Source organism: Mus pahari, chromosome 6 (assembly GCF_900095145.1).
Source record: "Mus pahari chromosome 6, PAHARI_EIJ_v1.1, whole genome shotgun sequence".
NCBI lineage: Eukaryota > Metazoa > Chordata > Mammalia > Rodentia > Muridae > Mus > Mus pahari.
In genome coordinates this window covers 57,277,876-57,290,750 of record NC_034595.1, presented here as the reverse complement: position 1 = coordinate 57,290,750, position 12,875 = coordinate 57,277,876, and the positions used below count along the sequence as shown (strand labels likewise).

General features: G+C 51.9%; 1 protein-coding gene across 1 annotated transcript in view; it reads left to right on the top strand.

The window, feature by feature from the left end:
* The first annotated feature begins 209 nt into the window (after positions 1-209).
* The window catches only part of Pcsk9 (proprotein convertase subtilisin/kexin type 9), a 22,588-nt gene continuing 9,922 nt past the window's right edge, over positions 210-12,875 (top strand). The window contains exons 1-5 of the mRNA XM_021200864.1: positions 210-832; positions 5,210-5,401; positions 7,260-7,383; positions 9,642-9,775; positions 9,923-10,064. Coding sequence (XP_021056523.1) covers positions 632-832; positions 5,210-5,401; positions 7,260-7,383; positions 9,642-9,775; positions 9,923-10,064 — 793 coding nt within the window. The 5' untranslated portion in view covers positions 210-631. The remainder of the gene's footprint in view (positions 833-5,209; positions 5,402-7,259; positions 7,384-9,641; positions 9,776-9,922; positions 10,065-12,875) is intronic.

Genomic DNA, 12,875 nt, shown 5'->3' with positions numbered 1-12,875 from the left:
GGATACAGGCTGGATGGAGTGCAAAGTTTAGGCAGGTGGAGGAGGGAAGTCAGCCTGCAGTGAGGAGTCATGGGTCACAGGAGGAGGGCCCAGGAGAAGTTAGTTAATATTGTTGGAGGGAGAAGTATAGGAGTGGCTGGCAGACCCCGGAAACACTAAAGAGGTGGGCTCAGCACGCCTCTGAGTTGGCACCCCGCCTGAGGAGGATTGGAGTGGGGGCTAAGAGGGGGGAATGTAACAGGTCCGGTTTGCAGCCCAATTAGGATTTGGGGTTTCGTCCTCTCTCTGAGCGTCATTTGACGCTGTCTGGGGAGGGCGAGGCCGAAACCTGAACCTTTAGTACCCGGGCCCCGTTAATGTTTAATCAGAGAGGATCTTCCGATGGGGCTTGGGGTGGCGTGATCTCCCGGCCCCCATGCGTCCAGCACCCACACCCTAGAAGGCTTCCACCTTCACGTGGATGCACAGGCTGCCTGCCGGTGGGCTCCCAGTCTCTCTCTTTCTGAGGCTAGAGGACTGAGCTAGTGCTTGGCTCCCCAGGGACATCACGACCCGCAGCCCCGGAGCCCGGTGCCCCGAATCCCAGCCGTCCACGTCCTTCCTGTGGCCGCGCGCACCTCTCCTCGCCCCGATGGGCACCCACTGCTCTGCGTGGCCGCTGTTGCCGCCGCCGCTGCTGCTGCTGTTGCTGCTACTGTGCCCCACGGGCGCCGGTGCCCAGGACGAGGACGGAGACTATGAAGAGCTGATGCTCGCCCTCCCGTCCCAGGAGGATGGCCTGACTGATGAGGTCGCACATGTGGCCACCGCCACCTTCCGCCGTTGCTCCAAGGTATGGGTGCCAGGCAACGGCGTTGCTTCGGGGTTGGGGGTGATGCTCTTCGAGGGTTTTCTCTGCTCATCTAGCCTAAGAGCAGCCCTGAGGTGCGGGAGGCGGGGGCATAGTGTTCAGCTGCATCTTGTGGCAGAGAGTGATGGGGGTGGGATAGGGGAGGCCATGTGCTAAAGGCACCGTGGGGCTTGGTTCCAAAAGTGTGAGGCGGGGAGCGGGCTACCGGTGTGGTCATGTAGAAAGGGTGTCCTCCGAAGTAAAGTGGCGTCGGGAGGCTGAGAACTCTAGTGGCACATCTTTTTCAACTGGTCATCCAGCACTTATCCTGGGTGCCTGTTGGGGCTCTGTAGGACTCGATCTAGCGGAAGGGTGTCAGGGTTGCATGACTGGAGCACAGGTAGGTGAATGCGTGGGTGGGCGGGGTCAGCTTCTTGGGCTTATCTGCTTCTGGCTCTGAGCCACAGGAAGCTCTTGCTTGAGCAGTTCCCTCCAAATGAATCTTCCCAGGGTTCCACTGAGGGTTTTTTTTTTTGTTGTTGTTTTTGTTTTTGTTTTTGTTTTTTTTTGTTGTTGTTTGTTTGTTTTTATGTCCGGCTTGGAAATAGACTTGGGGCTGGAGGCTGGAGTCATTCACCCGGCCCTGGATGGATAGCTACTGTCTTGAGCTTTTGTTAAATGGGAAATAAAGGTCCTTTGGTGACCACAGGGGTGATCTCCGGATGAAACCAGGGAAAAGATCACTTTGGAATTATAGCCCACTGCAGTAGGGTATATCTGGCCACTGCTACTGGGGCAGAAGGGAGAAAATGGGCATCTGGGAGAGACCTAGCCCCAGCCAATGTGCTGGTGGGCAGGTATCAGGTTCTCAATTCGAATCACCCCTCCCAGTGCTCCCCAAGCTCTGTGCCTAAAGGGATGACAAGTGATGGCCAGGGTAAGAAAGGGCATTTTAGAGCCAGGCATTCCTATAATCTTGGCTCTTGGGAGACTGAAGCAGAAGGATTGTGAATTCCAGACCAGCCTGGGCTACATTGCAAGACCCTGCTGCAAACAAATAAGGCAGTTCTAATCACCACAGCCCCCAGAGCGACTGGCACAGGAAATACTGAGTTCCCTGTTTTGAAAGATGAGAGGGCAGAAGTGAGTGTATATCTGAGGGGCTCAGGAACATCCTAAAATTGGCTCATTCATTCATTCATTCATTCATTCAATGAATGTTTGATGGGAATAAAACTTAGAATGAAAATAATTTTGGCGAGGAATTTCAGTCCAATCTTCTTATTCTAGCCATGAGATACAGGGACCCCCGGAGAAAGGAGGTGGCCCTTGCCTTCCCGGAAAGCTCGTTCCACTGCAGAGCACCTTCTCAGTTCTGTAGCTTTTCGTTTGGCAGAGGGCACTCCAGACTGAGCTTTGAAGCATCTAGGAGCTCAGCGAATGAAGGTGGAGTGGGAATCTTCCAGAGAGGGCGTGTCATGAATGAGGCGCAGAACTGGGGAAGGCGGAGGAAGAAGGCGGCTCAATGTGCCTGCAGCCCTTATGTTATCTTCTGAAATGGGAGCTATTCTGAACCCCAAAGGTCCTTTGTGCTTTACTTGATGATAAAGCCTAGGTCTGGTCTGACTCAAGGTTATTAAGAATTCAACTTGTTCCATCGGGGTGAATATATGGATATTCAGATATTTGCTGCATTGACCTCCGAGCTGACCCCTCACTGCCCATTGCTCCCCTTCTAGAATGCAAGTGAAGTCCAGTTGACCCCGAGGGCTTGAACAAAAGGCTCTGGACAGAGCTCCTCTGGCGAGAGTCAAAGGTGCATCTGTAGGAGGTGAAGGTGCAGAGTGGGTTCAAGTCAAGGCTAAAGAGGAGCGTCGACATTGCTCTTCAGCCATTGGATGTTGGGAAATCTGTGGAAGGTTTCTGCGCAGGCGTGCCTCTGCTCCCACCCCTTGCCCTTGGCTCTCCCCTCTCTGTATGGAGATATGATCTTGCTCTTTCCATGGATCATCTTGCCTGTTTCCGTTTGCCAAGCACCCAGCCAGGTGCCATACACACTCGTCTCTTTTGAGTACCCTTGCAGGTATATCCTGGGAGTGTGTGATGGGCCCTGCAACACAAGAGCTATCTGGGGCTCGAAGACGTTGAGTCACTTACTCAGGGTCAAATGCCAGTAAATACTGAAGGTGGGATTAAAGCCTGAATTGAAGCCTCTTGGGTCTTCTCTGAACTGCTTCTGGAGGGAGTCAGAGGTGTCGGGATAGGAAGGGAGTGAATTACCTTGGATGGGTCACTGAACACAGAGATGTGACTAAGAAGGCTTTTGGGTAGCGTCAGCTGAGTGACCAGGCCGAGGGTTCTGTAGACAGATGGGTGTGATATGGAGGCTGCCTAGTGCGGCCCACACATTCCCTTCCCGCTGTCCACCGGGTTTGAAAATGTGTTCACCCCAGTTGCACAAATCGCTGCATCACTGGGGGACTTGTGGTTTAGTAGCAGTTTGGTCCCTTTGATTTACAGTTGGTCTATTCTATCTCTCTGGTTTCGCTCCTAATCTGCAGGCAAGACTGGAATATATATAGCATGGAGGTAATTGACTTCCCCACATTATCCTGTTGTGTGATCTCTCTTCCCATCGGAATACTGTGTAGTCTCGGGGGGGGGGGTACCTCCATTCACCAAAGTAATGTTCTGGCCAAGATGCTTCCTCTGCCCCTTTAGCAGTGAAGTGTAGGCACTGAAGGCCATTATATGATCTCCTTTTCAGGCCTAGAAATCCTTTTCAGCTCTAACACAGCAGAGCCATTTGATTCACTGTCCGATGGTCACAACACATTTACCTCTCAAACCCTATCTTCTGTCCTGACTCCACAAGCTGCTCAGTGCTGGTTACCATTGGAAGGTTTGGCAATTTGATTTTGTGATGTTTGATTAACAGTCTCTTTATGCCACCAAGTCCTGAACTGAAGGGATTTAGCAGGTTTTAAACGAGTCCTGGCCAGTGTGCCCCACTCATGGGGTATTAGGTGGTCTGCTTCAGCCGTCCCTTTCAACAATTCCAACGCCATATGGAGATATCGCTTCAGAAGAGGGCATGGCGTGTTTAAAACCCACAAGTGTCTTATAGGGAAGGGAATAGGCTCATTCTCTGCATGTATTCCTCACTGAGGGAAAGCGTCATCACCTCCTCATGATAGTGGTGGATCCAAGGGTTGAAGAGGATGGAAATACAAGAGGCAATGTTAGGTATGTCTCAGGATCCTTCTTTTTGAGCTAACAGGACCTCCCAGGATAATGCAAATGCATCAACCTATAGGGGTGCAGAGGAAGGGCAAGTAGAGGATGCTTTGTTTTCTGAATCATTGGAAGAATCACAAGACTGGGAATGGGGTGAGGGGAGCTGAAGGCTCAGGCAAGGCTTGGCTACTTCTGTCTCTCTGAAGGGTCTATCTGGGGCTTTCTCCTTGTGCTTAGGGTAGGCGTGGTTTGCAAAGGCTGAATAACTAAGGTGATCAGATTAAAAGGGGTTGGACATTTAATGGGCCCACCTCTTCCTGCCCATGAACTTGTTTAAAATAGCACAAAACACCTTTGCATTGCTCTATGTGTAATGTGCCCTGTGGCGGCAGCCAGAAGCAGTATGTCCATCTGCTCTGACAGGCTTTAGAGATCTGCTTTTTGCCCCTTCCACCATGCTTTCTGCCTTCTGCACAATAGGCACACACGGTCTTTTCTTCTGCTTTTGCTTTGCACCCATGATTACCGTGGTGTCCTGGAGTGGTCTCCTGTGTGTTTACCAGAACTACATGCCTCTCATTCGATTCCCTCTGTTTTGCTCAGGCCCTGTTTGGGTACCACCCGTTTCAACCCACCAATGATTGGTGCAACTCAAGATTCAACAAAGCCAGGGCCTCTATGCTCCATAAGAGCCTTTTATTGGAGTTCTGTGGAGAGTTTATTTGGATAGTTCAGGGTTCAAAGCATGGGCGGGGAAACAGTGAAAAATATACACATTATTTATGATTATTCTCACCAGATGTACTCACGAGACAGAAGGTCTCATGGCCAAATTCAGTAAAGCTACATTGCTGAGGAGGAGGGGGAGGGGAGGGGAAAAGGAGGGGAGAGAGGAAGGGGGAGGGGAAGAGGAGGGGAGGAAGAGGTGAGGAGGAGGGGAGGGGGATCCTGATCCTTCCTGAGGCGTTCCTTGGTCAGGCAGAGATGTTCCTCCCAGGGAAACAAAGTTCTACGGGAACAGAGTGCATGCAACTAGACAATGTGGGAAAATCTGAGATAGGCGTGCTACACTGAGACGAGGTCATGCTGGGACCACTGGGGTTCTCACGTTGTTCTCTGCTTCTCTTCCTTCCTGGGGATCAGGAGGCCTGGAGGCTGCCGGGAACCTACATTGTGGTGCTGATGGAGGAGACCCAGAGGCTGCAGATTGAACAAACTACCCACCGCCTGCAGACCCGGGCTGCCCGCCGGGGCTATGTCATCAAGGTTCTGCATATCTTTTATGACCTCTTCCCTGGCTTCTTGGTGAAGATGAGCAGTGACCTGTTGGGCCTGGTGAGCCACCTTCTTGGGTGTGGGACTTTCCGGGAAGCATAGGCTTCCATGTCCATGTCTTGACTGATCTTAGTGTGCCCACTGCCGAGGCAGGACCAGTAAGCGCCCGTGGCTCTTGGTTCCTTGAATAACTAACTGCCTAGTTAACTTGGCCACATCCCCATGCTGTGTCTACATTCATAGGAGGACAGAGGCAGCTAGCAGCAGAACCCCTACCCCATGACCTGCCTGCCAGTATACTTTTCTGGTTTGTCTACTGCCTGTGAGAACCTGCAGGGACAAGGCCTGGGAATACTGGTGACAAAGGTGTCAAATGTCAGATTCTTCTCTTTTGGGACAAGGTAGGGCTTCTCCATCACTCCTCTGAATGTTGCCTTTCTTTGCTGAAGAAGGTAACTGGGGTACAGGCCATCACCTGCCCTCCCTGTCTTCTCCCCATCTTGGCACTCCAGGTTCTCACCTGCCTGCTCCACTGGGTGCTCTCAGCCCCCGGCACACCCTTAGGTCCCAGGGCTCAGGGCCTTGCCCAGGCCTCCAGTGTGCATTACAGATGCACCTGGTCTTCTGGCCTCGGGTCACTGCTAGCCCCAAGGTTTAAACTGAGTTAAGATCTTGTTACCAAATGACTGTGGGGCATGGACCATGCCATGGAGCAGGAGGACATCAGATCAGTGCCTCCCATCCATCCACTCTGCACTCTACCAAGCATCGCCTGTGACGCAGCCTTGAGCCTTTCCATCAAGCTTATGGCAAAGGTGGAGAGACTTAACTGCTCTGGTTGATGCCAGAGAAGTTAGCTGGTGCTGTGTGCTCAGCGCTGTGGGGAATGAATAAGACACCTGAAGTGCCAGGTGGCCGGCAGGTGCCCGATGGTCAGGGCAACAAGCTCTGTACAGGGGGCTGTAGAATTTGCTCTAGGAACTTGAGCCCGGAGTCTCAAAGGGTGCACCGGCCTAAGTTCAGTGTCTCACAAGTTTGTTTAATTTAGAGCAGTTGCCTCTCTCTCCCACGATTATCCGTAAGCCAGATGGGGTGATGGGAGCCATCTTTTGAGGACTAGTGGAGACTGTGGAATATTTTTTTGAATAGGGATAGGTTGAGACAGCATCTTGTTCTGTAGTCCAAGCTGGCCTCCAACTCGTGATGCCCCCACCCCTGCTTCTGGGATGCTTGTATTACGGACAGGTGCCAACATCACCAGCTGACTGTTGAGCGTTTAAGCAGATATTAAGTAAAGACACTGGCAGAGGGTAGGAGCCCTGGGGATACTGAAGCACCTAGAGATGCCTTGGGCCTCCAGGAGTGGGCTGAAGAGAGGAAGCTGAAGCATGGAGGAAGGGCGTGGTATCTGAGGATGCAGCTGTGTGAACCTGGCTAAGGAGCAGGGCTCAGGCCCCTCTTTCAAACTGGTGCAGATGCCTCCTGTTAGCCAAACACACTGGAGGCCTGGGAAGCTGGTTGCTGTCGTCTGCAGGGTCAGTGCAAAGGCCAGAGATAGGAGCAGAGGCCCCATGGCCAGCACTAGTATCCTGACTGGAGAGCGACAGTACTAAGATTCCTGACCACATCCCTGAAGCTAGGCATAGCCTGACTCCCAGGGGAGATGTGGCGCTCAGAATCCAGAGAGAGGAAGAGAGAATCCTCCGAGCAGGCATATAGATGCAGGGGCTGGAGTTACAGAACACACCGTGCTCCCCAGCCAGAGAGAGATGAGGACACTGGACCCTGGTCTGTCTTCTGGGCCCCAGGAGGGAGACTTTGTGAAGGTTGGGGAGGTGGACAGTCAGGTGGGGCTGATGTGGGCTGCTGTCAGCTGAAGGGCATTTGAAGCTATGTGCATGGCTGTCTGGTTCTGTAGGCCCTGAAGTTGCCCCATGTGGAGTACATTGAGGAAGACTCCTTTGTCTTCGCCCAGAGCGTCCCGTGGAACCTGGAGCGGATTATCCCAGCATGGCACCAGACAGAGGAAGACCGCCCCCCTGGTAAAGTCCCCAGGAAGCCTCCAGCCTCCACTTGCTTTGCTCTGCCCGCCCCCTTCCCGCCCCCTTCCCGCCCCCTTCCCGCCCCACCTCAGGGCTCCAGCGGCTGCCCTGACCTCTCTGTGCTCTCTGCATTGCTCCATGCAGAAATGCAAGAGTTTTCCCTCAAATGCTCCTCCCCTCCAGCTTCTCATCCGTGTTGGCTTCATCCCCTCCGGTCTTAGTGTTCTATTGCAGTGAAGAGACACCATGACTCTTATACAGCAAACTATTTAATTGAGGCTGGCTTTCAGTGTCAGAGGTTCAGTCCATTATTGTAATGGTGGGAACATGGCGGCATGCAGGCAGACACGGTGCTGGAGAAGGAGTTGAGATGTCTACCTCTTGATCCACAGGCAGAGGAAGGAGACTGCCACATTGGGTGTAGCTTGAACATATGACACCTCAAAGCCCACCTCCACAGTGACACACTTCCTCCAACAAGGCCACACCCACTCCAACAAGGCCACACCTGCTCTAACAAGGCCACACCTACTTCAACAAAGCCACACCTCCTAGTAGTGTCCCTCTCTATGGGTCAAGCAGTCAAACACATGAGTGTAGGGGGGGAGGGGCATTCCTCTTCAAACCACCATACCTTCAATCTGGATTGGCCCCTTTCGCTCTAGGAAGAGCCTAAACCTGACTGACTCACTATTTGTGGGATACACAGCCTTGTAGACAAGGACAGACCCCTCAGCAGGACAGACACAACTCACTTCAATGGCTCCCATTTAGATATCCCAGCTCACCGTGCCCCTACCATCAGCTTGCTGGAGGCTCCCTGCATCTGTCAGTAGTCTGCCTAGTGTGTCTTGCTTTCAGAGATGGAGAAAGAGACTTGGGAAGGTGGTTTGGATCTGGTAGGACTGTGGGTGACATCGAGTTGAGAAAGGCTGAAGGGCACCTGCTTTGGAAAAGGATCAGAGGGTCTGTGGAGTCTGAAGTGTCTGTCCCCTTCGAGTATGTAAGGAAGGTTAATCTTAATCTTAAATCGAGGGGGCATGGATTTGGTGAGATGGATGGAGGCTGGCAGCTGGGAGTGTCTCAGGCTGCTGGGTTAGCTATGCAACCAGCCAGGGTAGCCACAGACCTCTCTGTGCCAGCCACAGGCGGGGAAGGGCAATCCAAGGACCCTTTTAGACCTGTACCTCTCTCCATACCTACTAGGGACTGAGCTTGGCTTGAGGCCTACTAGGAGCTACTCAAAGACTTAACTGTATGCCCAACCCCAGGATGAAAACTCTTTTAACGATTCATTTTTTAAAAAATGTATGTAAGTGTTTTGTCTGCATGTATGTATATATATCATGTGCCTTGTATGCATATATGTACCATCTGCAGGCAGTGCCTGCAGAGGCTTTGAAGAGCGCATTTGGTCTTCTGGAACTGGGGTTGTTGGCCACCCTATGGGTGCTGGGAACTGAACTGAATTCATCTCCGAGAGCAACAAATGCCCGTGACCATTGAGCCATCTCTCTAGTGCCCCAGGCTGGGGTTTTTGAGTGTGGCTGCCGCCTTGGGCCCCTCCTTCCTTTCCTCCATTCTCCTAGCTCTCCTTCTATAGGAACCAGACATGTGCTACCCTCTGCAGGCCCCCTCCACCAGGCCTGCACTGGCACCCCCCTCCACTCAGCGTCTCATGTAGTGCTCACCCCGTGCCTGTTTCTTGAAGAATCTCAACTACTCGGGGTGGGAAGGTGCAGGTGTCAGGCTTATGGCGAGCTTCCTGTGCCAAGTCCCACCCAGACTCAATAGGGGAAGAAATAGTCTATGGGCTTACCAGGCCCTTGCAGGTGAATCTGTGGACTAGGAGCCTGCTTCCTCCCTGGGAATGTGTTGGGCAGCCAGGACTCCAGGCAGTCCTGCCAGTTTCTTTCTGTCTTCTCAGTCCTTGTCTTAGTAAGCTGGAAGAGTGTATGCTTGGGAGATTGGTTTATCTTATACCATAATATTGTGTTCTGAATGGTCCTATTGTTATTTTACACGGAACTGGATACCTCAGTTTACCTCCTGGTTCTGTCATTTACCAGCCTCAGGCCGCAGGCAGTTCCCAGGCCTCTCTGTGCCCCTACTCCTTGCTGTAAGATTCAATAGCATGCAGCGTGGGGAGATTTCCCAGGAGCTGTCTAATGGGTGGGGTGGCAGACAGCTCGGTACGTGAGCAATAGCGTTAACTCCGGAACCATTCTCCCCACTCCCACAACGGCTGCCATGGGAAGATGGAAGCAGCCAGGTGGAGGTGTATCTCTTAGATACCAGCATCCAGGGTGCCCATCGGGAGATTGAGGGCAGGGTCACCATCACTGACTTCAACAGCGTGCCGGAGGAGGATGGGACACGCTTCCACAGACAGGTGAGTGTGACTCTCATTTCATCTCAGAGGTGGGTGAAGGTAGGCAGAAGTGCCGCCCCTGGAGTGTTGTGTGAGTACTGTCATCTGTGGGGGCACTATGTCAGTCTGTCCATACCCTCTCACTTGATCTCTGTGTTGATTGATCAGGCCAGCAAGTGTGACAGCCACGGCACCCACCTGGCAGGTGTGGTCAGCGGCCGGGATGCTGGTGTGGCCAAGGGCACCAGCCTGCACAGTCTGCGTGTGCTCAACTGTCAAGGGAAGGGCACAGTCAGCGGCACCCTCATAGGTGAGTGACACTCTGGGTTCTACCCCCCCCCCCCATGGGAAGGGAGCCAAAGCTTAGCAGGAAGCAAGGTCTCACAGTCAGGCCATCTCTGTCACACAGTTTAGAGAGTCAGAGTTGGGAGGGTCCTGAGATCAAGAATGCAGGTGGGAAACTGAGGCTTGGGAGGGGTTGGAGCTCAGTCCAGCAGGTCAGTGGGTGAGTGCTTTTCCACAGTCTGTACTGTTCCCTTGTCAGTGCTCTGACAGTGCTGGCACAAGTCACCTGCAGTAGATTTGTAAAGTTCTGAGTTGGTGGAAGCCAGTTTTCCTAGCTGTGTGCTTACTGCCAAAGCTGGCACACCTTCTTAGTGGGGGAACTGTAATGGATCTTTCCAGACGTTTGCAGGTTACTCCATTAGTCCATTCCAGTAGGGACCCAGAGGCCTAGAACTCCAGTATGTAGGTAGGGAGAGGAAGTGAAGTGCTGGCTCTCTGTATCGCAGCAGAGTGCGAGGCTTGGCATACGACCCCGAGGCTGGCATGAGATGTTGGCTAAACAGGAAGCCCAGCCAGAGAGGATGACTTGGCCAGTGCCCACGGTGGGAGCCTGCCAGCCTCTGGGGAAGGAGCTGCTAATGGCTTGACTGCCATCAACCAGTCAGATGCTGGCCCTGAGCTGGCTCACACAGGATATGGGAACCAGCTTGGCTTATCAGTTGGGCTCTGGTTATTTATGTTTGTTTTAGGTTTATTTTATTTTATGATCATGCATGTTTTGTCTGCATGCATGTATGTGTACCAGGCACTGGGAACTGAACCTAGGTCCTCTTCAAGAGCATGAAGTGCTCTTGACCACTGAGCCATCTTTCCAGACTCATGCTTGGGACTTTAGAGCAGTCAGTCACTGACACACTTAAAGCAATAGCTTCTGTCCCATCAGGGATCTCTTGTGCCTGTCCTACCCCCTTACTGATCAACCTCAGTCCAGCTTGCCACCACCGAAGGTCACTGTGTAGAAAGAGACTACTCATTTCATGGAAGTCCTCACCCAGGCCGGGCTCTGGCCTCTGGAGGGCTTTGTGCAGGAGAACTGTCCCCACCAGTGTGTAGAAAGCTTCTAATGGCTGGGTGTGGTGGCGCCCGCCTTTAATCCCAGCACTCAGAAGGCAGAGACAGACGGATTTCTGAGTTCGAGGCCAGCCTGGTCTACAAAGTGAGTTCCCGGACAGTCAGGGCTATACAGAGAAACCCTGTCTCGAAAAACAAAACAAAACAAAACAAAAAACAAGAAAAGAAAGAAAGAAAGAAAGAAAGAAAGAAAGAAAGAAAGAAAGAAAGAAAGAAAGAAAGAAAGAAAGAAAGAAAGAAAACCCCTAATGCAGTCCAGGGTGGAGTGGGCTCAGCATGAAGGAGCTGGAACTCTAGCCTTAGACTCTTCTGTATGAAGCTGTGGGCAGGGGTGTCAGGTCTAAGCCCAGGTCTACCCAAGCTAGGTCCATTTGTAATCACGAATGTCACCAATGCTCCTGTGTCCTCTTCGGTGCCCCTTACCTCCTCCTGGTGTGAGGGGTCTCGCCAACCAACGCTTACATATATGGTCCTCGTCTCCAGTTCCCACCTCAGCCAGGGAGACATCTGGATCCAGAAGGTTCTGAGAGGTTGGCTTGGCCACACCGAGTAACAGAACAGGAGTCTGAACAGGAACGAAACTGTTAGGCCAGGCCAGCTGTGGTTAACTTGGGTCTCTAGGTTACAGGCCGGCAAGGGTTAGAGTTACCTCTAGAGCGGGCCTTTGGCAAAATTGATCTTCACACTCATTCAGTGTCGGGGGTGGGGTGGGGAGGGGACAGAGTATTGCTGATGTTGGGGGATGACTGGGTGATGTCGTGGGTGGGTGATGTCGTGGGCGGTGCTGTGGAGTCTCTAACTCCCGACGATATAAATAGCACTTGTCCCTGTTTATGCAGGGTAGATTGGCAGCTTGTGAGTGGGTGCCAGGGTGGTCTCTGATTATTTTAGGAGCAAAACTCCAAGTGTGGTGAGAGGGCCTCTGAGCAGGCCTCAGAGGGATGTGGAGGTTTATGAAGCCCGAGGGCTGTCAAGGAGGCTCTCTCATTTCTGGAGGCCTAGGAATTTTCTGGAAAGGCATAAAACAAAGTCTGGTGAGGATCCTAGTAGCTTGCATATTCAGGTTCTCCAAGAAGCTGGAGAAGTTAAAAATAGAGGAAATGTTTCCCTTTTTAGTGCTACTGTTTTTTTTTTTTTTTCAATCCATTATTCATTTGACAAATTCATTGGTGTGTATATTTTGGTCATTTTACTCCTGTATTATATTTTCTTATTTTTCTTACCCTCTGCTGAACCCCCTCTTCTTTCCAATTAGTCTCCCATCAGTTTTCCTGTCTTTTGTTTGATAGCTTGTTTTGTGACCCATGGAGTTTCAGTACAGTTGCTAGCAAGAGTGTTATTTACAGGAACATGAGCAATTTAACAGTGTACTGCTGAGAAAAACAAACAAACAAACAAACAAAAAAACGACACCCTTGCCCTGGGGAGCAGTAACCTCCTAGTAGCTCCTTAGGGTGGGGCTTCGTGAGTCCCTCTGCCATCTCTGATAGAGTGCTACCACCTGGAGAGGTAGCATGGCTACTGTTGTGAGTGCAGTGGCCTTGTCACATTCAGAAGACAGCGTTTCGTAGCACTGCTGCCACCCCTGGTCCTTACATTCTTTCCTACCTCTCTTCTCTTCTCTTCTCTTCTCTTCTCTTCTCTTCTCTTCTCTTCTCTTCTCTTCTCTTCTCTTCTCTTCTCTTCTCTTCTCTTCTCTTCTCTT